The 26949-nt window shown below is 35.8% G+C and overlaps 1 protein-coding gene and 1 non-coding gene across 4 annotated transcripts in view; both read right to left on the reverse strand.

Annotated features, from left to right (window-relative positions):
- MNS1 (meiosis specific nuclear structural 1) overlaps positions 1-26949 on the reverse strand; it is a 106790-nt gene that overhangs the window by 31368 nt on the left and 48473 nt on the right. For 2 of the 3 annotated variants that reach the window (XM_077128009.1, XM_077128011.1), the window contains 5 exons: positions 23436-23538; positions 20758-20987; positions 19948-20164; positions 19740-19847; positions 16281-16538 (listed from right to left, as the gene is read on the reverse strand). In XM_077128009.1, coding sequence (XP_076984124.1) covers positions 16281-16538; positions 19740-19847; positions 19948-20164; positions 20758-20987; positions 23436-23538 — 916 coding nt within the window. The remainder of the gene's footprint in view (positions 1-16280; positions 16539-19739; positions 19848-19947; positions 20165-20757; positions 20988-23435; positions 23539-26949) is intronic. The other variant, XM_077128010.1, reaches the window with a different exon arrangement.
- On the reverse strand, positions 7794-7898 carry LOC143656602 (U6 spliceosomal RNA). The gene has a single exon (XR_013162519.1). It is a non-coding gene; the product is annotated as a U6 spliceosomal RNA (small nuclear RNA).

The following is a 26949-nucleotide window of genomic DNA, read 5'->3' on the forward strand; positions in this document are numbered from 1 at the left end:
GCTTCCCTTGTATGTGATGGATTGCTTTTCTCTTGCTGTTTTCAAGATTCTCTCTTTGTCTTTAACCTCTGACATTCTGATTAGTAAATGTCTTGGAGTATGTCTATTTGGATCTGTTCTCTTTGGGGTACGCTGTACTTCTTGGATCTGTAAATTTAAGTCTTTCATAAGAGTTGGGAAATTTTCAGTGATAATTTCCTCCATTAGTTTTTCTCCTCCTTTTCCCTTCTCTTCTCCTTCTGGGACACCCACAACACATATATTCGTGCGCTTCATATTGTCCTTCAATTCCTTGAGTCCCTGCTCATATTTTTCCATTATTTCCCTATACTTTCTTTTTCTTGTCAGATTTCAGATGTTCCATCCTCAAGTTCACTAATTGTATGTTCTGCCTTTCGAAATCTACCACTGTAGGTTTCCATTTTTTTCATCTCTTCTACCGTGCCTTTCATTCCCATAAATTCTGTGATTTGTGTTTTCAGACTTCGATTTCTTCTTTTTGTTCATTCCTTGCCTTCTTTATATCCTCGCTCAATTCATTGATTTGATTTTTGATGAGGTTTTCCATGTCTGTTCGTATATTCTGAATTAATTGTTTCAGCTCCTGTATCTCATTTGAATTGTTGGTTTGTTCCTTTGACTGGGCCATATCTTCAATTTTCCTAGTGTGATTTGTTATTTTTTGCTGGCGTCTAGGCATTTAATTACCTTAATTAGTTTATTCTGGAGATTGCTTTCACTTCTTTTACCTAGGGTTTTCTTGCTGGATGAATTTGTTGTCTTTCTGTTCTTTGACATTCAGTTCAGCTTTTTCTGGACCTCTAGCTTAAGTTTTGTTTAACAGAGGAGAATTTTTCAGTTCTTGTTTTCTTGTTTCTTGCCTTGCTTGTATGGTGCCTTTTCCCCCCACCCTTAGGAGGTCTACATAGTTATTATAGACCCCAGCCGGATTTTCCCAGACCAAACTGGCCTCCTATCAGGAGGAAAGAGTCACCTGCATCAGTTTTCCCTGAGGGTGAGACCCAGCAGGTTGACAGACTTTCCTGTGAAGTCTCTGGGCTCTGTTTTTCTTATCCTGCCCAGTATGTGGCACTTGTCTGCCTGCAGGTCCCACCAGCATAAGATGATGCAGTATCTTTAACTTTGGCAGGCTGCTGGAGGCATGGTGGAGACAGAAGAGAGGTTGTAGGCTGGTTTTAATGGTTTCAAATTACCAAGCCCTGGTGTCTGAATTCCTTGAGGGAGGTATTCCACCTGAGTTGGGCTTCACCCCTCCCCTGGGGAAGGCACAGGCTCCAGACAAGCCCTCAAACAAGGTTGTTTCTGCCTATGCCTGGGGCAGTTGCAGCCTGAGTAGTCCTGCTGCTGTATCCAAAGGCAGACAAGCCTTTGTAGAAACACAGCCACAAAAACCTCTGCTTCCTTTTTTTTTTTTTCTTTTTCCATCAGCCCTGCTCCCTTGGTGCCAGGGCAAAAATGAGCAACCTCTACTTTGACCAGGTTTATCTGAGCTGGGGGCCTACTTTTAGTAGTCAGAATTTGTTAATTAATTCCACAATTGGCATTTGGTTGGGCTCAGCCCTGCTGCTGGTAAAGTCTCTTTCTTTTCCCCTCTGGGAAGCAGCCTGGGGGAAGGGAGCCAGCTGCCATGGCTTGGGGAACTCACGATTCTGGAGGAGCTCGCAACTGGTCCAGCTGGTCCAGACTGGGGGTACGCTGTGTGTCTGGTCACTGATGTGGCCCCAGGAGCTGTTCTGTATTGTGTCTTGTTATTTAGTAGTTGTTCTGGAGGATGAACTAAAATGCACACATTGCTAAGCCTCCATCCTGGCCCCTACCTAACTCATTTTATGAAGCTAATATCATTTTAATACCAAAACCAGGTTAAGATGCTATAAGAAAGGAAAACTACAGGCCAGTCTCCCTAATGAACACAGATGCAGAAATTCTCAATAAAATATTAGCAAATTAAACCCAACAGCACATTAAATAATTACATACCATGACCAAGTGGGGTTTATACCAGGAATGCAAGGATGATTCAATGCAAGAAAATCAATTAATGTAATACAGCACATTAACAAATTAAAAGGGAAAAAAAATCACAAGATCTCGATTGATGCTGAAAAAGCATTCGACTAAATTCAGCATATTTTTCTGATAAAAACACTCCAAAAGATAGGAATCAAAGGTAACTTCCTCAATATGATAAAGGATATATATGAAAAACCGGTAGCCAGCATCATACTCAATGGACAGAGGTTGAAAGCCTTCCCCCTAAGATTAGGTACAAGACAAGGATGCCCATTATGACCACTATTATTCAACATTGTGCTAGAAGTTCTAGCTAGAGCAATCAGGCAGGACAAAGAAATAAAAGGCATCTAAATTGGAAAAGAAGAAGTAAAACTCTCATTATTTGCAGATGATATGATACTATACTTGTAAGATCCTGAGAATCCTACAGCAAAGTTACTTGAGCTAATAAATTCAGCAAGGTGTCAGGATATAAAATTAATGTGCAAAAAATCAGTAACATTTCTAACCACAAGCAATGAGCTGGCCGAGGAGTCAGTTAGGGGAAAAAATCCATTCAAAATAGCAACTAAAAGAATTAAATACTTAGGAATGAACTTAACTAGGGATGTAAAGGACTTGTACATAGAAAACTACATAACACTGCTAAACAAAATCAAAGAAGACCTAAGTAAGTGGAAAGACATTCCCTGCTCTTGGATAGTAAGGCTAAATATAGTTTAAGATGTTAATACTCCCCAAATTGATCTACAGATTCAATACAGTACCAATCAAAATTCCCAACAACCTACCTTGAAGATTTGGAAAAGCTAACTACCAAATTCATCTGGAAGGGGAAGAGACCCCTAATAGCTAAAAGCATCCTAAAAAGGAACAAAGTGGGATGATTAACACTCCCTGACTTTAAAACCTATTATAAAGCCACAGTGGTCAAAACAGCATGGTACTGGCACAAAGACAGAAGCACTGACAAATGGAATTGAATCAAGAGTGCAGAAATAGACCACAAAATCTACGGTCAACTGATTTTTGACAATGCCCCCAAATCCTCTGAACTGGAACAAAACAGTCTTTTCAATAATTGGGCATGGAAGAACTGGATACCAAGAACCAAGGGACACAAAAATTAACTCAAAGTGGATCAAACACCTAAATATAAGAACTAGCACCATAAAGCTTCTAGAAGAAAATGCAGGGAAACATCTTCAAGACCTAGTAATAGGAGATAGCTTCCTAAACTTTACACCCAAAGCACAAGCAACAAAAGAAAAAATAGATAAAAACAGGAACTCCTCAAAGTCAAGTGCTTCTGCACCTCAAAAGACTTTGTCAAAAAGGTGAAAAGGCAGCCAACTCAATGGGAGAAAATATTTGGAAATCACATATCAGACAAAGGCTTGATTTCCTGTATATACAAAGAAATCATTCAACTCAACAACAAAAGAACAAATAATCCAATTATAAAATGGGCTAAGGATATCAATAGGCATTTTTCTGAAGAGCAAATACAGATGGCTCAAAAGCACATGAAGAGATGCTCATTTTCACTGGCTATAAGGGAAATGCAAATCAAGACTACAACGAGTTATCACCTCACACCTCTAAGAATGGCTGCTATTAAACAAAATTTAAATGTTGCGAGAGGATGTGGAGAAACTTAGGCACTGCTGGTGGGAATCTATAATGGTGCAGCAACTATGGAAGACTGTTTGGTGGTTCCTTAGGAAACTAAATATCGAGTTGCCCTATGACCCAGCAATAGCACTACTTGATAGATACCCTGAAGAGCTGAAAGCAATGACACAAACAAACATTTGCACACTGATGTTCATAGTAGCATTATTCACAATCACCAAAAGACGGAAACAAACCAAATGCCCATCAACAGATGAGTGGATCAACAAAATGTGGTATACACATATGATGTAATATTATGCAGCAGTAAGACAAAACGATGTCCTGAAACACATGACAAGATGGATGAGCCTCGAGGACATAATGGTGAGTGAAATTAGCCAGACATAAAAGGACAGATACTGTATGATTCCACTTTTATGACCACGGAAAAGGTATAATCAGAGCCTTATAATACAGAAGATAGGGGACTTAGAGATACACAGAAGCGAGAGATGGGTGAAGCATTAGCTAATGAGGTTGAATTCCAATGTAAGGGAACAGAGAGGAGTGAAGGTGATTCTCTAGTGAGTCTAGAAGTAATATTACCATATTGAAGATAAACAAGATTGAAAGAGGTTGTATAGATCTACGTGTCCCACTGACTCACTCTAGAAATATGAACGAGTTCAAAGATATGATTCTTGAATAAAGAGTGTTTAAAGTCCAGGGTACAGGGGGAAAACTGCTATTACATGCTACGAGCAATGTTCAAAAGGAAACCACCAGCACTACCACAGCACTAATGGAGTGAGGGACAAGAGTTAGGAGGAGGTTTAAATTTCCTATTTGAGGAGGGTGTGTTTATTGGTTTTCTGAGTTTTGGGAATAATGAAATTCTCTAAAATTAAGAATATTGATGGACTCTGGACTTTGGGCCCTCTACATGATGCCCAATGAATGCACGTGACTGAAGGATGCACTGATGGAGAAGTAGATTGGCGAACAATGATATATACTTATGAATGAAGGTTGTGCTGCTACAAAAAGGAAAAATGTTGTGAGGCATGCAACGATGTGAATGAGCAGGTGGGACATTTGGTGAGTCTAAATAAGCCAGAAACAAAAAAACAACAATGGTATGGTCACCTTTAGAAAATGCTTATAAGAAAAGAGGGGCCTAGATTGTAAACTTAGAGCAGACACATTAAGTCCAGAGTGGTGATTATTATTTCTGGATTTTGAGAGGCTGTTTTATATATATAACCTGATATTTAGAGATAAGAATGAAACCAAACAGGTTGGGGTTAAAGTAATTCAGAACATAGTGGCAAGGAAGACAGTTGTCTATATTTTAGAACCACACATACCCTTTGAGACCAATGTAAGAGGGGTTTATTTGGTCTGGAACTGAATTTTTCTGTAGTACATAATCTAATTCAACCTATAGCTCTTTGAACAACTGAAACACAGGAAGCTCAGAATAAGAAAGAGGTCCTTTAATCCTGTATAGATTATTGTAATGCCTGGAAACATCCTACGGTATATTAAGCAGATAATCAAAAAGTATTGGCAAGTCCCCTGAAGAAGGGGAAAAAGACTATGGGACTATTAAAACTTACCATCAGGGAATCCCCTGATACTGTGTCAAACCTCAGGGAAACCCAAATCAATAGGCCATGTCCTCGATCGTCAGGCTTACTCTTGTAAAGCTTATGTAGGTAGTGAAGAAGCTTAGACTACCTATAGTCATGCCTAAGAGTTACTTCTGGAGAGGTCCTTTGCTGTTGCTCAGATGTGGCGTCAGTCTCTCTAAGCCCAACTCTGCAAGTAAAATCATTGCCCTCCCCCCTACATGGGACATGACATCAAGGGGTAGAAGTCTCCCTGATGACATGAGAGAGGACTCCCAGGGATGAATCCAGAGCTGGCACTGTGGGATCAACAATTCCATCCTGACCAAAAGGGGGAAAAGAAATGTAATTAATAAAGTATCAGTGGCAGAGAGAGTTCAGATAGAGTCGAGATGTTACTCTGGAGGTTGCTCTTACACAAACTTCAGGTAGACCTTACTACCTTTCATAACCTGCCAACCCACAACCAGGACCATTCCAGCCAATCCCAAAGAACACCTAGGGCAATATATAAGATTCCACAAGAGTTTCAGGCACTAGATTAACGTTCCAGAGACCTACAACCTCCAGATGGGTTCCTGATCCAGATACGTCCTAGAATCTAGCCCAGCCTCTCCAGAACATCAGATAGTTCCATCTCCCTACCCCATACTAATGACAGACCCTTCCAATAGCAAAAATTTAGAATTTCTACAGTCCAAACAACCCCAAAGAGAGGTATGGAAAGATCAAAGGTGGTGGTGGAATTATACATAGAAGATAGGACTTAACAAATGAATATGAATGCTGAATCATTATACTGATATTTCTTTTCCAGGACCTTAGAGTAGCTAGAAGTAAAAACCTAAAACTGTGGAATTGTAACCCATGTCAAAGTCTGAAATATGTTCTACAACTAATTGTGGTGCTGTGCTTTGAAACTTATATCATTTTTGTATATATGCGATTGTTCACACCAAAAAGAAGAAAAAAAATCGATCAGGTTGATAAAGTATTTAAGCCCTCTAGCCTCCTATATTCTGGAGCAGCTAGAAAGAAAAATATAAGAGGATTATATGGTAACCCATGAGAAATTCTGGGACCTATCCTGTAACCACTTGTTGTAGAGTGTTTTGAAAACTATTCTATTTTTTTCTTTTTTGCTCTGTATATATGTTATACTATACAATAGAAAAAGTTTTTAAAAAACACATTATTTTGTCTATGTGGGACCTCTTTCAATTCCATATAAATTTGAAGATTGACATTCCCGTTATGCAAAAATGCATGCTGGAACTTTGATAGGGACTGTACTGAATCTCTGCATCACTTTGGGTTATATTACCATCTTAACAATATTAAGTCTTCCAATCCAGGATGTTATTTCCATTAATATAGGTCATTTTAAATTTCTTTCAGCAAGTTTTGCATTATTCAGTGTATAAGTTTTTCTCCTCCTTGGTTAAATTCTTCCTTGTTAGTTTATTGGATACTCTTGTAAATGGAATTATTTTCTTAATTTCATTTTCAGTTTGTTCATTGCTGGTGGTATAGAAACACAACTGATTCCTGTATTCTGATCTTGTACACTGAAACTATAATGAATTTGTTTATCCACAGAAAACCTAGTATTAATTAGTTTTTCATGGATTCTTTGAGATCATTAGACCTGCTAATAGTTTTACTTCTTCCTTTCCAATTTGTATGCCTTTTTATTTTTTTCTTGACTAACTGCTCTGGCTAGCACATTCAGTACAATGTTGAATAGTACTGGGGAAAGCAAGTATATTTTCATTTTCACTCTCTCAAAGAATTTTGTAATTTCCCTTGTGATTTCTTCTTTGATCCACTGGTTATTCAATAGTGTCAAGTTTAATTTCCCCATATTTGTGATTTTTCCAAGCTCCCCTTTGTTACTGATTTGTAGCTTCATTCCATTTTGACAGAGAAGATGTACTTTTTTGATTTCCATCTTTTAAATTTATTGGGACTTGTTTGTAGCTTAATACATGATTTATCCTGTAGAATGTTCCATGTGCATGTGAGATGATATATTTGGATGGAGTGTACTATATGTCTGTTAGGCATAGTTTTATAGTGTTATTTATGTCTTCTAATTCCTTAAAAAGATTTTATCTAGATATTCTATCAATTATTAAAAGTGGCATTATGAAATCTCCAATTATTATTGTAGGACGTTATTTTTCCCTTCAATTCTGTCAATGTTTGCTTCATGTATTTAGGGGTTCTGTTGTTGGTGCATATATGTTCAAATTTCTTTTGTCTTCTTTGTGAATTGACCCTTTTATAAGTAAATATATAATGACTGTCTCTTGTAACAATTTTTTATTTCATGTCTATTTTGCCTGACATTAGCATAGTCATTCCCCATCTCCCTTTTAGTTAGTATTTGCATGAAATATTTTTCCAACTTTCACTTTCAGCCTATTTATGTCTTTAGTTCTAAAGTGAGTCTTTGTAGACAGCATATATTTGGATGATAGGGGTTTTTTTGTTTCTTTTTTTTTTTTGAATATGGAATTCTTCATGAATTTGCATGTCATCCTTGTGCTGGGGCCATGCTTATCTTCTCTGTATTGTTCCAATTTTAGTATATGCGCTGCTGCAGTGAGCAGTAGATGACTGTTTTTATCAAATTTGACAATCTTTTCCTTTTGATTGGAAAGTTTAATCCATTTACATTTTACAGTAATTACTGATAAGGAAGGAGTTCTGCCATTTTGCAAATTGTTTTCTGTGTGTCTCATTTAAGTTTCGTCCCTCTTCCTCCATTAGTGCCTTCTTTTGTGTTTAATGGATTTTTTGTGGTGCATCCTTTTTCCTTCTCATTTCCTTTTCAGTATGATTACCACAAGGATTACAATTAACATTCTAAATTTATAACAATACAGTTTGAATTGATAACAACTTAGGTTTAATACAATACAGAAACTCTGCTCTTACACAGCTCACTCTTCCATGCAACTTTATGCAATTATTGTCACAAATTACATCTTTATACACTGTGTGCCTATTAACATATATTTATAACTATTATTTCATGTGTCTGCCTTAATATTTACCTATGTATTTAGCTTTACCTGAGAACTTTTATTTTTTTTTATATGGTTCCAAGTTACTCTCTAGCGTCCTTTCATTTAAGCCTGAAGGCCTTCCTTTAGCATTTCTTGCAGACTAGGTCTACTACTGACAGACTTCCTCAGTGTTTGTTCATCTGGAATGTCTTAATGTGTCCTTCATTTTGAAAGGACAGTTTTATCAAATATAAAGTTCTTTATTGGCAGTTTCTCTTTCAATACTTTACATATGTTAGCCCACTGCCTTCTGGCCTCCATGGTTTCTGGTGACAATTGGCTGTTAATCTCACTGAGGAGCCCTTGTACATGATATATTCTTCCTTCTAGCTGGTTTCAAGATCTTCTTCAACCTTTTCCATGGTCATAAAAGTGGAATCATACAGTATCTATATGTGTCTCACTAATTTCACTCAGCATTATGTCCTCAAGGCTCATCCATCTTGTCACATGCTTCAGGATGTCATTTTGTCTTATTGCTGCATAACATTCCATCGTATGAACCACATTTTATTGATTCATTCGTCTGTTGATGGGCATTTGGTTTGTTTCCATCTTTTGGTGATAGTGAATAATGCCGCTAATAATGTCGGTGTGCAAATGTCTGTTTGTGTTGTTGCTTTCAACTCTTTGGGGTATATATCAAGTAGTGCTATTGCTGGGTCATAGGGCAACTCACTATTTAGTTTTCTAAGGGACCACCAAACAGTCTTCCATAGTGGCTGCACCATTACAGATTCCCACCAGCAGTGCTCAAGTATCCCAGTTTCTCCAAACTCTCTCCAACATTTACAGTTTCCTGTTTGTTTAATAGCAGCCATTCTTATAAGTGTGAGGGGGTATGTCACTGTAGTCTTGATCTGCATTTCCCTTATAGCCAATGAAAATGAACATCTCTTCATGTGTTTTGAGCCACCTATATTTGCTCTTCAGAAAAATGCCTATTCGTATCTTTAGCCCATTTAATAATTGGGTTGTTCGTTCTTTTGTTATTGAGTTATATGATTTCTTTGTATATATAGGAAATCAAACCTTTGTCCAATACGTGATTTCCAAATATTTTCTTCCATTGAGCTGACTTTTTGACAAAGCCTTTTGAGATGCAGAAGCATTTGATTTTGAGGAGTTCCCATTTATCTATTTTTCCTTTTGTTGCTTGTGCTTTAGGTATAAAGTTTAGGAAGCTACCTCCTATTACTAGGTCTTGAAGATGTTTCCCTACTTTTTCTTCTAGAAGCTTTATGGTGCTAGTTCTTATATTTAGGTGTTTGATCCACTTTGATTTGATTTTTGTGTAGTTAATTTTGTGCTAGCACATTTTGACAGCCTTAGAACATGTAAACTTGCAACTTAATAAATTCCCCCTTTTAAAAGCGATACTGTTCCTGGTGTGTCACATTCCAGCAGGCAGCAAACCAGAACAGGATACAAAAAACCTATACACAGAAAACTACAAGAAACTGCTAAAAAGAAATCATAGAAGACCTAAATAAATGGAATAGCATGCCATTTTCATGGATTGGAATACTAAATATTCTTAAGATGTCAATTCTACACAAACTGATTTACAGATTCAATGCAATACCAAATTAAAATCCCAACAACTTAACTTTACACAAATAGAAAAATGAATAAATTTATTTGGAAGGGCAGGGAGCACTGAATAGCTAAAATTATCTTGAGAAAGAAAAATGAGAAGGGAAGTCTCACACTACCTGATGGTAAAGCATATTAGGAAGCTTTATGGTACTGGTATAAAGATAGACATATCGACCAACAGAATCAAACTGAATCTTCAGAAATAGATCCTCTCATCTATGGACAATTGATCTTTGATAAGGCGGTCAAGCCAAACTACCTGGGACAGAGCAGCCACTTCAATAAATGATGTTTGGAGAACTGGATATCCATAGGTAAAAGATTTAAAGAGGATCCATATCACACACCCAGGATAGACATTAACTCAAAATGGATCAGAAATCTAAACATTAGAGCTAAGATCATAAAACATTTAGAAGAAAATGTAGGGAAATATCTCATAAATCTTATAATAGGAAGCGGTTTCCTAGACTTTACACTCAAAGCACAAGCATTGAAAAAAGAAAAAGATAAGTGGGATCTCTGCAAAATTAAACACTTCTGTGCATCAAAGAACTTTCTCAGGAAAGTAAAAAGGCAGCCTGCGCAATGGGAGACAATATTTGGAAAGCACAAATCTGATAAGGGTTTGGTATCCAGAATATATAAAGAGATTTTTCAACTCAACAACAAAAAGACAAACAACCCAATTAAAAAATGGACAAAAGACATGAAGACTTCTCAGAAGAGGATATACAAAAAGCTAAAGGCACGTGAAAAGATGCTCAACTCCACTGGTTATTAGGGAAATGCAAATCAAAACCATAATGAGATATCATCTCACACCCACCAGATTGGCCATAAACAGAAAACAGCAAGTACTGGAGAGGATGTGGAGAAAGAGGCACACTTATCCACTGTCGGTAGTAATGTAAGATGGTACAACTGCTCTGAAAAGCAGTTTGGCGGTTTCTCAGGAAGCTAAGTATAGAATTGCCATATGATCCTGCAATCCCATTACTAGGTATATATTTATAGGAGCTGAAGACAAGGACAAAACAGACATTTGCATACTGATATTTATAGCAGTATTATTTACAACTGCCAAGAAATGGAATGAGCCCAAATGTCCTTCAACAGACGAGTGGCTAAACAAGCTGTGGTATATGCATATGATGAAATATTATGCAGCTGTAAAAGAATAAAGTCAGGAATATGTAGCAAGGTGGATAAACCTTGAGGACATTATGCTGAGTGAAATCAGCAAAAAACAAAAGGACAAATACTGTATGGTCTCTCTAATACGAACTAACATTAATGAATGAACTTGGAGAGCTGAAGTTAAGAACACAGGTTATCAGGAGATAGAAATATGGTAGAGATTGGGTATTTGGTGCTGAAGGAATACAGACTGTACAACAGGAGTGACTGAAAAAATTCAGGCATGCATAACACAATACTATCTGACTGTAGCACAATAATATAAGAACACTGAGTGAAGCTGAATGTGAGTTTGACTAAGGGAGAAGGACTGGGGATACCTATGAAACCGGAAGGAAAGATAAAGGATAAAGACTGAGACAGTATAATTTAGGAATGCCTAAAGTGGACAATGGTGATTAAATGTACAAATATAAAAATGTAATCGCATGAGGGATAATGAATGTTAACATTGCAAGGTGTTAAAAGACAGTATACCAGAAAAAGTACAGTCAATGCAACTTAGGGTCTACAGTCAACAGTAAAATTGTAATATGCTTCTACTGAATGTAACAATGATATTATACCAAAACTAAATGTCAACAGGTGGGGGGCATGGGAGAGATATGGATTCTTTGTGGAAGAAAAGGAAATGTCTTCACATAGATTATGATGGTGAATCCCTGTCTATTTACTTAGGCTGGTATGTATGATATGTGAATAAAACTGCTTAAAAATGAAGAGAGAGAAACAAGTGCTAGAGAAAATGTGGAGAAAGAGATGTACCTATTCACTGTTGGAGGGGAAACTGAGAGGTGCAATTCCTTGGGCGGTGTGGTGGTTCCACAGGAGGCTAAGGGTGGATTTGCCATATGATCCTGGAACCTTATTGCTCAGTATATACATGTAGTGTTGGGATATTAGTGGACATTTGCACACTGGTGTTTATGGCAGAAGTTTTCTCTATTCACAATATATGGAGGTGGCCTAAGGGTACAATGACTGAAGGAAGGAAGGGGGAACAGTGGTATATACATACAACAGACTACTGAGTGGCTGCAAGAAGGAATGAAGTTGTGAGGCATCCAACTATGTGTATGAACCTTAAGGACTGTATGTTGAATAAAACGTCAGAAGCAAAAAGACAAATATTATCACAACTCATATGGACTAACTATAATATAAAAACTTGGTGAACTGAAGTCGAGAACATGGATTATCAGGTTGGGGGCTACTGTAAGGGGTCCTAGATTGTAAGCTCTTACACCAGTCACATATATTCAGGAGTTGTAACTGTTATTTCTAAATTCTGAGATACTGAACCATTTGTATATAACCTGATTATTCCTAGAAATTCTGGGTATTTATGTAACAGCTGAGACTCCAAGTCAGAGCTCTGAAGCTATGAAAGTCAGCACTACACCTTATAGGAACTTGTTTAAAAAGTTGAAAAAGGGATCAGACTTCTACTAGAGATATGAATGAGGCTGATCTGGATAGGGCTGGGGTAGATCAGAATACAGGGTAAAGGATGATATCATCCATATTTTAAAACTTCCACTTCTATGTGAGACCAAAGGAAGAGATGTTTATTTGGTGCAAAATTTATATTTTGGGTAGCACATTACTAATTTAAGTTGTATGATCAGTTCAGTTGAACACCATAAGTACATGGAATCTTAAATAGGGTGTGAGATCTTGTTGGTTTGTTCAGGTTAGTGTAATGCCCCAATGTATCCTAGAATAATTTGGGCAGTGTATAATGAAATTATTTCCTAAGGCCCCCCTGGGGAGAAAGGAGGACATATTCAACTTTCCCATTTGGAGAATTCCTGATATTCTCACAAGCAGAGGACAACCAAATCAAAAGGCTGGCTGAGCCCTCGATCTTGGGGTTTGCCCCTATGAAACATTCCTGCAAAGGAGAAGCTAAGCCTACTGGTACTCATGCCTAACAGTCACCCCCAGAGAACTTCTCGTTGCTCAGATGTGGCCTATCTCTCTCTAAGTCAACTCGGCAGGTGAACTCACGGCCCTTCTCCCTATGTGGGACATGGCTCTCAGGGGTGTAAATCTCCTTGACGACATGGGACAGAACTCCCAGGATGAGCCAGGACCCAGTATCATGGGCCTGAGGAGGTCTTCTTGGCCAAAAGGGGGAAGAGAAAATTGAGACAAAATAAAATTTGAATGGTTGAGAGATTTCAAACAGAATTGAGAGGTCATCCTGGAGATTATTCTTATGCATTGTATAGATATCCCTTTTTAGTTTAGGGTGTATTGGAGTGGCTGGAGGGAAGTACCTGAAAGTATTGAGTGTGTTCCAGTAGCTTTGATTGTTGAAGACAACTGCATGAAGATATAACTTTTACAATGTGACTGTGTGATTGTTAAAACTTTGTATCTGATGCTCCTTTTATCCAGGGTATGGACAGATGAGTAAAAAAATGGATAAAAAATAAATAAATAATAGGAGAGATAAGGGGTAAATAAATTGGGTAGATGAAAATACTAGTGGTCAATGAATGGGAGGGGTAAGGGGTATAGAATGTATGAGATTCTTCTTTCTCCTTTTTTATTTCTTTTTCTGGAGTGATGCAAATGTTCTGAAAATGATCGTGGTGATGAATACACAACTATTTGATGATATTGTGAGCCAGTGATTGCACACCATGTATGGACCGTAGGTGTGTGATGATTTGTCAGCAAAAATATATATAAAAAAGAATTTGTTTGTTAAGCTGCCAGAATGCAGTATACCAGAAATGGAATGGTTTTTAAAAAGGGAATTTTAACACATTACAAGTTTACAACTCTAAGGCCATTAAGTATGTCCTAACTAAGGCATCCAGAGAAAGAAACCTTGGCTCAAGGAAGTATGATCTGGGAAGGCACGTGACTGGTGTTTGCTGGTTCTGATTTCTGGTTCTGTTGTTTCCAGCTTCTGATGACAGTGGTTTCCTACTTAAGTGTTTGTGGGCGTTCACTTAGCTGCTCGAGGACAAAAGTCTGGGTTTCATCTCTTAGCTTAGCATCTGCCAGGACCAGACTATCTTCTCTTTAGGTTCTGGCTATTTCTGTCTTGATCTCCAAATGTCTACATTGGCTCTGTCAGCTCTCTCCAGCTCCTCTTCTAAAGGACTCCAGTAAACTCATCAAGACCCACCTTGAATGGATGGAGTTATTTCTCAATCTAATCAAAAGGTCTCACCCACAATTGGGTATGCCAACACCTCTGTAGAGATAACCTTATCAAAAGTTTCTGTGCTACAATACTGAATCAGGATTAAAGGAAACAGCTGTCCCCACAAGATTAGATCAAGATTAAAACAAGGCTTTTCTGGGGTACATAATAGATTCAAACCAACACAGCATGCCACAGGGTCTTCTATATAATCCAGGTTATTCAACAATAGTTTTAAGTATTTATACTTTATTTTCTGCACTACATTAGAAGCTACTAGGTGAGCTTTTGTTTGGTTTGGTTCCCTCACTAACACTTAGCAGAATGTCTACCAGGTTTGCTCTCTGCCCCACACTTTGGAAAGCTGTCAGCACAGCTTTTAAGAAATTCTTAGGTTTCTTTATGTCCACCCATGGAGCAAAAGATTAGCACCATGATATTAATTTATTAATCTCAGCTCTGTCAATTACTTACTGTAAAATTTTAGCAGTATGCATAGTTTTGCTATGCCCAGTTTTACATCTTTAAAGTGAGGATAGAAATAGTACCTAACTCAAAGGATTCAAAGTTAAAAGGTATTACTTAGTTATTACTTGTAATGGATTTAGAATAATGAATGATGTAGTAAATGCTCAATAAATGTTAATTAGATATTATTACCATCACCTCTATTATCTAAAAATATTTGCCAAAGGCCTCATCTGTGCTTTTCATTTTTGTAGAGTTCTTTATCTTTTCAAAGCACTGATACATTTATTATCTCATTTGGTTCTTAAAGAACAACAATTTAGTGAGAAAGATAAAATGAGTATTATTTCAGTTTTATGGATGAAACATAGACAATTCAATGTGTCCAAAGTCACAAACCTAGTTCTCTCTTCAACTCTTAAATCTTTCTTTTCAACTGCCTATTAGAAATCTTCTGATGGACCTCAAAATCAATATGAATAGGACAAAATTATACGCTCCCTCAAATCTATTTTCTTTCTACATTCTCTTTCTTAAAGATATCGTCACCCACTCATTAAAAATTGAAATAATACCCTAAAACTGGGAGAAGGATCAAAGGAGGAAGAGGAGTTATAACAGAGGAGACAGGATTTAACAAATGAGTATGACTGCTGAATCATTATATTGATATTTCTTTCAGTCTCCAGTGTCTTGAAGCAGCAGAAAAACCTAAATTTGTGGAACTGTAACCCATACCAAACTCTGAAATATATTTTATAACTACTTGGTACAATGTATTTTGAAATGTATTGCTTTTTTTCTATATATGCTACATTTCACAATAAAAAATGTTTTACAAAATGGGATAGGTTGATTTTATTAGTGGTAGTAACCTTAATTCTTCTCTCACCTCTCCAAATTTAATTGGTCACCAAGTACCATCAAGTCTATCTTCTCAATATCTCCCAAATATTCCCTTCTCTACCTACACGGGATTTCAGCACCAATCACTGTCTTCAGTCTTCCCCTCCAGGTTTAACTTTACCATTGCTAAGTCATCTTTCAAAATGTGAATCTTATCATGTAGTTTTCCTAATTCTTCAATGGCTCTTCTTATCTATAAGATGAAGTCCACCCTCTTTAAAATAGCATCCAGAGCATTCACAATCTGCTTCTCCTTTCTCTGATATAACACATCTACACCTGTATAATTATGATGTTGTCACATGTACTTGACATAGCTCCATAATTATTGTTTTCATACATTTTTCTTGCACAAGATCATAAATTCATAGATGACATGGAATTAGTCATCATTGTTTGGCATATACAAGGCAAGGCTAAATATTTTTAATGCACTAATTAAGAACTGATAAAAAAGTTTATATACCATATAATTAGTAGACAAGATACCTCACACCCTGGCACACAAAAAGTTAGTGGATGAATAGATAAGCCCATTGCTGTTCAATGATAATGACCGATAATAAGCCCAAATCTTTTTCTTACTTTGTCTGCAAGGAACTGGTTGCGACGTTCTTCAATGAGTTTTTCCACAGCCCTCCTGTGTTCCAGTTGCTTCATTCTTTGTTTCTGAGCATTCATCAATTCAATTCGATCATCCTCAGCAAGTTTAGCTAGCATAATTTCCCTAAAGATCTCTTCTTCCTCTTTTGCAGCCTGTAGTATTAGTTCCTTCAAGGCCATTTGTTCTTCAAAATTTTGCTTCATCTCTTTTTGATTTCTCAATTTCCTTTCTGCCTCTTCCTATAACAATAATACAGTAAAAAGTTAAGTCAGTAACTGTCTCTTTATATCTGACTTATAAAGAAAGGGTAGGATATGGTTTGCTTAAGCTTAGAGTTAAAATATGAAATCATAAAACTAAAAAATTATGGCTTTTCAGGATAACTTTGCCCCATTCTTTTAAAACTAGTTGGATAAAGGACATGTTACCTTTGGATTGCCTTCTATTTTAAATTGTATATATTTATCATTGTGTTTTTGTACTCAGAATTAAAACATAATTGTACTTTGAATAGAGCTGATATAAAAACTTTTTTTTGCACACCTGATCTGTGGTCAGTGATACTATACCATCAATGAATCATTCTAAGAATCTTGCTTGAAACTACTGTGCAGCCCACTAAGTATTTTTCAGTTTCCAACTTCTTCCCTCCTTTCAATTTACCCATCTCTGCTCTCCTAATACCTCTTTCATTCTCAAAAATTCTTAAAAGTTTACAAACAATAATCCAGCAGTGACAATCAGAAGCTTTACAAGGAAATCCTAATTTCCTTTGAGCATATAAATCTGTTCCTATAAGCTTTTATTTCACCAACATTTATCATGAAAATTTTCAAAAAACATTTAAGGAATTTTAGTGATCAGCAATATTCCTAATATGTACACTTTATCAATAACATTTTACTATTATTGCTTCATCATATATCTATTTAACTATAACTGATGCAAATTTAGAAGCTCTTCTCTAATCTAATCAACACTGCCCAATTCTAACTGGAGCTTGAGTCAGGCCAATATCCTCAAGGCATTCAAAGTATTGGCCAGGTTCTTAGAACTAACAGAATCTACTCTACTTTAAGCAAAAGGGATTTACTACAGGCTGTTAGGCAGCATGTAGAATTTCCAGGAGGACAGGGAACCAAGCTCCAGCCCAATACTGAAATTACATCATGGTCACTATACCAAAGCTACTCCAAATAATCTTTTCTTTCATTCTATGTGTGGCTGCTATCTCATTTTGCTCACTTTTATCATCCATTAGGTTGGGGTGGGGGACACAATGGGGAGGATGGTAATTGCTGGAGAAAACCTAGGTCATATGAAGAATACTAGTTTTTTAAAAAAAGAGTCTGAGAAGTGTAGCTTAACTATCTAGTCTTTATTACACAGTAAGACAGAATTTTATAAAGGGTAAGTAAGGATGGGTGATAAGTGAGCCAACCTGAAGTATCAACTATAGCATTTTTGTTCATTATAATCTAGATTGAGTACTCAACCTCTTTTTATTCACCTACCCATATCTAATCCACTTTTCAAATCCTATCTCCTCAAGTCTTGCCCAATAACTTCAACCCATCCTCATCTCTCTGGCCTCTTAACAGCATTTAATTTTTCTAGTACAAAATGCTGGACATTATTTCATATATTACATGTCATAGCAAAAAATAAATAGTGAAAAATAAATTCCTGAAGAGTATATCTTATTTTTCTATGGGATGCTAGGCACATGGCGTTTTTACAATATATATTGTATATGTATTTGCCATGTATTATATAGAAATTAAAAGGCTCACTGAAGGCAATGTCAATAATTGTTATTAGTTAGAAAGACTAAATAAGGACTACTATATTTTAAAATCATTACTAGCACAGTTGGCATTCCAAGACATGAAGCCACAAATTGACGACATTTTATCTGCAGTGACAATCAACCTCATGATTCTTGTCAACCTCATGATTCTAGCAAAAAAATTATATTTTGTAATTGACCGCATTAAATTCACTAATGGAAGTCTCTATTTTTAAGATTTCTCAAATCTGCTTGCCATATAAGAAAAAAAAAGTTAGAAAATTTCAAGCATTTAATTTTTTTCTGAAACATTCTAAGAACTAGAAAGGATTTTCATCTTAAAGGAAAATTTTTATAAAGTTTTCGTTTAAGTAAAACTATACATATCCTTTAAGCTGAAATATATTATTTTAAATAGGGATGATAGATAAAATAGGAAAGCCAATCAAACCCTTACCTAAAAATTAATTAGCACACTTTAAAAGGTTAGTTATTTAGTAAAAGAACTTTTGTTACACACCTTAAAATCTGATGTGTGCACTTTTTTGCAATACTTTTGAATTCTACCTAAGAAAATACCTAAGTTGAAACGGTTAAAAAATTTTCTAATATACTTGTGAGCCAATAGGTTCTTTAAGTTGGTTATAAAATACTGTGAAAGAGCAAGAAGTTAATTATGCCCTAATTTTCAAGCAAAGTAATTATTTATAAATTTCACTTTCTACTTACAGACCCCAATTAGTTCAAATATTTAAATGAAACAAAAAATAAAATAACTCTATACTTTCAAAATGGTAAATTCCCTGCTTTTCTAAATATTTTCCCATATATATGTGTGTGTATATATATGTATATATGTATATATATGTGTTATATGTATATATACACACACAACATGGGCCCTTCCTCAGGCTATTGTCATGACTCCAGGTCCATTCTCTTCCAGCTTAGGTTAGCCTGCTATCCATGGAATAAAGAAAAATTATATAAACACATAGTGAGTGACACAAAATGACTTGAGTATAGTTTAATGAGTATTGATGCAATGCTTTCAGAATACATAGTGCAACACCCTGATCTGGGAGACAAACACCAGGGCAGGAATTTTGACTTTGAGTTTTATTATTATTTGTTTCCTAGCTATGAGAAAAGCTTTCTAGGAAGTAAACGTGCTTCTTCTGATATAGCATTTGCTATTATTGTGCTTGCTTGGTTCTGGGACAGAACCTATGTTGACTAACTCCGGGGAACACCATTTACATAAACTTAGATGGCTGTTCTAGTATAAGGAATTCTCATTATCTAGGAAAAACTTAAAATCCTGGCACATGCTTTAGAGAAAATGATTGGAAAAGCATTTAACAGCATAACCTCAAACTTCCTTTTTTTAAGCACTATACCAGCAAATATATTAATGTGATGTATATTTTAACAGTCTAATGTGATGGATATTTTAACAGCCTAACACACCTCATTGTTTCTCCTGTGAATAATCATAAAAGGTCACATGCAATACATAATAATTTGCACAATATTGAATACTGGTTGTATACAGTAAAGTAATGGGACATATTAAAATGCAGCTTTACTGTTTCATCTTGAAATGATATTCTTCTCTATGTTAATCATTCTTTCAATTTCTAAAACTTACCTTTTGCTTTCTCTTATTCATTTCCTCTTGTTCTTCTTGGTATAATTCTTGTCGCACTTTTTCCAAATCTTCACGTTGCTGCAGCATCTCTTCCAACTTCTGAGTTAGCTATTAAAACACGCACACATGCAAATAATTAAAGGAACCAAATTCTACAACTAATATTTTAGAAATTGTCCCATGTTTAAAAAAATGGCTATTTTAATACCGCATTCTGAAGCTGCAGCCTTTTTTCTTCATTCTCTTGAACTTTTGCCATCCGATCTTCTTCTCTTTGCCTCTGCATATTGGCATACTCTATGATTTTTCTGTTTTCTTCTTCCATTTCCTCACGTTTCTTTTTTCTCCACAGAGCCTGCTCTCTCTGAAACTCTTCTATATACCTTCGAGTTGCACTCAGCTTTTCTAACTTTTGTTGTCTTTCCCTAAAAAGCAGTAACAGGTACAGTTTTATTAAACCAGAAATAATGAAATATCAAAAATATAAAAGTCATTTCCCTCTGACAATAACAATTTGAGGTAAAGGGCTTTCATATTTACAGCTTGTTCTTTCATTTATGGAAGATTTTGAGTGCCTACTATATGCCACTAAGTAAAATGCCAAGTATTCATTTTCTCTCAGTAAAATGCTGCTATGCCTCTTCTCTAACCTATTTATGAAGTTTTATGCATGTCATTTCAAAAAGGCCACATCAGCCTTTCTGTTGACGTCAGCCTTACAAAACTCTACACTTAAGCTGTCTACCAAGAAAATTCACCAGAAAGCAAGTCCTCTGACATGATACTGGCATATTTCATTTCATATCAAAGGTTAAGTCCTTCAGTCACTTAAATTTATTAATTACGTATCAGATACCTGACTAGCAAAGATAAACAGAGAGGTTCTCAGTTTATGTCATAGCATTTATTATGTGCTATGTATCAGGCTCTGTTCTAGGTACTTGACATCTTTCAAAACAAGCCTATGATAAATCTAATGTAAATTCTAGAACATGTAAGAAAGGTGGGTTAAACTTACAATTGATCTTCTTCATAGATTTTCCTGACAATTTCATCAATCATGAGTTTATCTTTCAGCAACTGCTCATAAGCTTCCTGTTTTTGCTTTTCTTGTTCTTCAAGTTGTTTCTCTAGGTCAGCATAGTATTGTGCTTTTACTTTGTTCCGTTTGTCTTCTGCAGCATTTTCTTCTTTTATTACTCTCTCATGTTCTTCCATCATGGTTTTGGCTATTTCAGCATCACGTTTCTGTTATTAAAACAAAATTCATCTTTCTATTCTCAAATGTTATGGCAGAATATTTTACACAGATGTAATTCAGTGTTATAAAGGCTGTTACATAAAATAAATATTTTCATTCATCTAGATAAAAAGCAAAGGTAAATCACTGTCACCTGAAGGGTGTGACTGACTAGTCAAACCCTAAAGAGGTTTTTCTATTACTTCAGGGCAATATCTGAAAAAAAATAACTGAAAACTCTTCATTTAAAAAGCAATTAAATAAAATTATATTTTCTTAATAACATAACTATTTTAAATATACTAGTCATCTTTTTCTTTTATTTATAAAATTTTCATAGTTTTTAGCTCCACTGTGTGTCAGCTACTATATAAATAAAGATGTACTTCCTCTCACATACAGGTCTACTGGAATACTCCAACCAACTCTTAAGTTTCTCCCAGCTTAAATTTCTTTCCTGCCACTGGCCCTTAAATTCTCTCCTTTCTCACCTATTTAAAGTCCTTTTTAATCACCTTAACTTAAAAGGGTCAGATATGTCATTGCACCTGCCTTCTGCAATTTTTACTCACTCAAGACCATTCTCTTTGAGCAGATGAGATAATCTTGTTTCACAGACAGGTTAAACCTCTTACTTCGAACATTTTCAAATCATTTAACAAAGAAAGTTAAATGTATTGGGACAATTTTAAGAATTATCCTTTGCAATTGCACTTTAAGTACTAGAATGGTTGTCAGCATCAAACACAAAAGAATAAACAGATTAAAATACAAATGTTAAATGACTTTCCTAATCTAATTGATGCCTTCAGCATATACCCTATTAATATGACTTGACCAAAATTCTATATTACGTATGTTTTGTTTGCATATGTTGTACTAAACCTATATAAAAAGTATGAAATGACCAAAACATTTATGTACAGATTACTACACACATATAGAACTACAATGCTATCATTTTACAGATAAGAAAACTAAGGCTCAGAAAGGTAGGGCCAAAATTAGCAACCAGATATCCCCTCACAGCTAGCCAAGTCCTAGGGGCATTTGAATTTAATTTTTATGGATCAATTTTAATTGGAAAATAGTAGCAAATCTCTTAGGAGTCAGACTGAAACGTTTATAATTTCCGTGAATAATGTCAATTATCAGGACAATGAAAACTGCAAACAAGTGATCTAATAATGCATCTATTTTTCAAAGGGTAAAACTATATGGCTTAGAAAATGAATGAAGTCTCCCCACTCTCTACTACCACCTGCCACATCAAAGGCTACCAACTTTTTTAATAGCATGCTGTTTAACCCTTCAGACTTTTCTATACTAACACAAATGCGTATACACATATATGATACACACATTTGTGTCATTTATGGCCAACATCTATTCTTATTTGATACTCATACTACATTGCACTGGTTAAGTACTTTGATATCACCCCTATAATCACATGTGTGAACATATATGTGTGTCCATATATATAATACACATATGTGTATGTCAATACACACATACATATTTATGTAGCTTTTAAAAAATAAAAATGGTCTGTGATATATTATTCACCAACATTTTCTGCAACTAGTTTTTTGTCTTTTTAGCTTATCATATATTGTGACCAACTTTAAAGCCAGAAAACATTTACCTCAACCTATTTCTTTTTAACAGCTGTTTAATATCTTTGAAAGGGATCCATGAGAGAGGGGACTATACCACCATAATGTTCTGCATATTAACAGAGAAAGGGGAAAAGGGAACTCAAATGCTGTGTAACCCCTTAATCAGCTCTTCCCCTTTCTGTGTGGTTTTTCTGTATGATAATGTGATCTCAAGTATTCATGTGTACCCTGCTATTTCTATGCCTTCCAGTGTTTCCTCAGTAAACCCTATTTTATATTTATATTGTGTAACATTACTGGTCAGTCTGTCTGTGACTCCTTTGTCCAAGAGTAACTCTTACCCTGAACTTGGTAGCATGGCGGTGTTAGAAATGTAAGGAAGTAAAAATAGAAACATAAAGGCAAGGAGACTGCTGTTATAAAACAGGTAAATTTCCTACATAAAACTATAAAGTAGTTAACTTTTTAAAACATTTTTAAAAATAAAGTAAAATTTAATAACATTCTAAAATAACTGAACATGCTAACAACTTGTACTGAATTAGTTTGCCAAAGAATAATCAGAAATCACATGGAATGCTGATAGTTACTGGAATACAGCTGTTCATTTCAAGCGCAATCTAATTCTTTGTGTCTCTGAAAGGCTTAAATATAATTAAGCAAGATGAAATCATCCATGATTTTCCGTACCTTAAAGACTTGAAAAATGTAAAAGTATTTGAGAAATCTAGCAGTGTAAATTATAGTATATAACAGTTTTTAAAAAATAGATCTGCTTTTGGTTTTCTTATCAAACCTAAAAATTTAAAACATAATGACCAGAAACATGATTACCATCTGCTCATATTTAATGGCATCCTTTTCAGCGATCTGAGCTGCCCTTTCTTTATTCATGTACGCTGCTTTTAATTTCTTCTCCAATTCTCTGAGTTCAATACTGTTTAAAAAACAGAAGTTTCAATTTGAGGATCATATATATGTTACTACTTTAAAAATAATCAATACCCGAAATTTTGAAGATTTTTTCCTAAATGTGGAAAAATATTTAAATTGTATTTCAATATTTTGGAACAATGCCCTTTTATTTCTTCATCCAAACAAAAATCAGAATGCTATGGAAATAAGATATTGTAATTAATTTTTTGGACTAAACAATCATTTTATAAACACAACTAAAAATCTTTTGCCAGTGCCTGGCCCAGAGAAGGTACTTAATAAATACTGGTTAAAATTTCTGTCCAGCTACTAATACTATCTAGCTAAAAGAAGAATAGTGGACAGGTTAAAACCCAAGCAAATTACTTAAACTTTCCATACCTCAGTTTTGCTATCAACTTCCCCAAGTTGTAGTTGACCACCATTAATTCTACTATGGTCAGAGAGCATACCATATATGAAGTAAATCCCTTGAAAACCTGTGGATACTTGCATTCTAGCACAATATATGGTCTGCTTTAATAAATGGCTCAAATGTTTACAATAACTACTAATATATTTGGGTTTCAATTTACAATCATAGTATTTCCTCGTTGTTTTCCCTGTATTATGTCCTCTTTTCTTCCCTTTTTGCTTCTTTGTCAGGAATCCCCAAGACCACTCCCAGGTTTGATGATTCACCTGGAGGACTCATAGGATTTAGCATATACTCATGGATACAATTTATTATAGTGAAAGGATACAAAGCAAAATCTGCAAAGAAAAAACAAAAAAACAGGGTGAAGTCTGGGGGAAATGTAGGTGCACAATTCCAAAGAGTATTCTAGTAGAGTCACAATGGGACATCACTTAATTCTACCAGGGACGAGTTGTGACAACACATGCAAAATGTTATTTGCCAGGAAAGCATATTAAAGACTGTGCCAGTGGTTTTTATCAGGGTCTGGTCAGGTAGGAACCCTCACCTAGCATGTACCAAAATTCTAGATACTCAGAAAAGAAACAGGGGTTCAGCATAAACCACACTATCTGTACTAACAGTATAGACACAGTGAGTCACTCTTAACCATTAGGGTAGTAGGAACTCTCCTGAAATCTAATTTCTAGATGTTAGCCAAAGTTCAACCTTGCAAGGAGGACTTTCTTTTTCTCTCTCTCTTTTTTTTTTTTTTAACTTTTTTATTGTATAGTATTACATATACACAAAGCAAAGAAATAAAAAAGCAATAGTTTTCAAAGCACTCTTCAACAAGTAGTCACAGGACAGATCCCAGAGTTGGTCATGGGCTATCATACGATCCTCTCATATTTTTCCTTCTAGCTTCTCCAGAAGGTAGGAGGCCAGAAGGCTTAAATATTTTTTTCATCACCACAATTTTTTCTTTCTTTTTTGTGAAAAATAACATATATATAAAAAAGCAATAAATTTCAAAGCTCAGCACCACAATCAGTTGTAGAACATATTTCAGAGTTTGACATGGGTTACAATTCCACAATTTTGGGTTTTACTTCTAGCCGCTCTAAAATACTGGAGACTAAAAGAGATATCAATTTAATGATTCTGCAATCACATACATTTGTTAAATCCTACCTTTTCTGTATAACTCCACAATCATCTTTGATCTTTCTATCCCTTTCTTTAGGGGTGTTTGGGGTATGGCAATCCTAAGTTTTTCATGTTGGAAGGGTCTGTCACCAACATGGGGTAGGGAGATGGAACTATCTGATGTTCTGGAAAGGCTGGGCCCTCTGGGTTTCAGGGCTTATCTGGTTCAGGGACCCATCTGGGGGTTGCAGGTTTCTGGAAAGTTACTCTAGTGCATGGAACCCTTCTGAAGTCTTATATATTGCCCTAGGTGTTCTTTACAATTTGCTGGAATGGTCCTGGTTGGGGTTTAGCAGGTTATGATAGGTAGGAATGTCTGACTGAAGCTTGTGTAAGAGCAACCTCCACAGTAGTCTCTCTACTCTATTTGAACTCTCTGCCACTGATACTTTATTACACTTCTTTTCCTCCTTTTGATTAGAATGGAATTGTCGATCCCATGGTGCCAGGGCCAGATTCATCCCTGAGAGTCATCTACCACATCTCCTGGGAGACTTTCACCCCTGGGTGTCATGTCCCACGTAGGGGGGATGGTAATGACTGCACTTGCAGAGTTGGGCTTAGAGAGGGAGAGAGAGGCCACATCTGAGCAACAATAGAGGTTCTCCAGAAGTAACTCTTAGGCATATCTATAAGTAGGCTAAGGTTCTCTACTATATACATAATCTTCACAAGAGAAAGCCTCAAGATCAAGGGTATGGCCTATTGATTTGGATGTCCCTAAAGTTTGACACAGTATCAGGGGATTCCCTGATGGTAAAGTTTAATAGTTCCATATTTTTTCTCCCATTCCTCAAGGGACTTGGCCAATACTTTTTGATTATCTGCTTAATCATATCTGCTTACTCTAATCACATCCTGCTTACTGTAGGATGTATCCAGGCATACATTAACCTATTCAGGATTAAAGGCCCTCATTCTCATTCTGGGCTCCCTGTGTTTCAGTTGTTCAAATGAGCTATACAGATAGGTTGAGTGAGATTATGCACTACAAGAAATTTCAGTTCGAAACCAAATAAACCTTTTTTCCTATTTTTGAGTGGGATTTTTTCCTTAACTGACTCCTCAGCTAGGTCACTGCTTGTGTATAGAAACGTTATTGATTTTTGAACATTAATTTTATATCCCGCCACCGCGCTAAATTTGTTTATTAGCGCAAGTAACTTTGTTGTCAATATCTCAGGATTTTCCAAGTATAGTATGTCATCTGCAAATAATGAAAGTTTTACTTCTTCCTTTCCAATTTGGATGCCTTTTAGTTCTTTGTCCTGATTGTTCTAGCTAGAACTTCTAACACAATGTTGACTAATAGTGGTGACAGTCAGCATTCTTGTCTCATTCCTGATCTTAGGGGTAAACTTTCAGTCTCTCTCCACTGAGTACGATGCTGGCTATAGGTTTTTCATATATTCCCTTTGTCATATTGAGTTAGTCACCTTTGATTCCTATCTTTTGGGGTGTTTTTACCAGAAAAGGATGTTGAATTTTGTCAAAAGCTTTTTCAGCATCAATTGAGATGATCATATGATTTTTCCCTTTTGATCTGTTTATGTGCTGTATTACATTAATTGATTATCTAGTGTTGAACCATCCATATAGTCCTGGTATAAACCCCACTTGGTCATGCTGTATATTTCTTTTTATGTGTTGCTGCTGGATTCGATTTGCTAATATTTTGTTGAGAATTTTTGTATCTATGTTCATGAGGAAGATTGGCCTGTAGGTTTCCTTTCTTACAGCATCTTTACCCAGTTTTGGTATTAAAATGATATTAGCTTCATAAAATGAGTTAGAGTTCCTTTCTCC

Source organism: Tamandua tetradactyla, chromosome 14 (genome assembly GCF_023851605.1).
Source record: "Tamandua tetradactyla isolate mTamTet1 chromosome 14, mTamTet1.pri, whole genome shotgun sequence".
NCBI classification, from domain to species: Eukaryota; Metazoa; Chordata; class Mammalia; order Pilosa; family Myrmecophagidae; genus Tamandua; species Tamandua tetradactyla.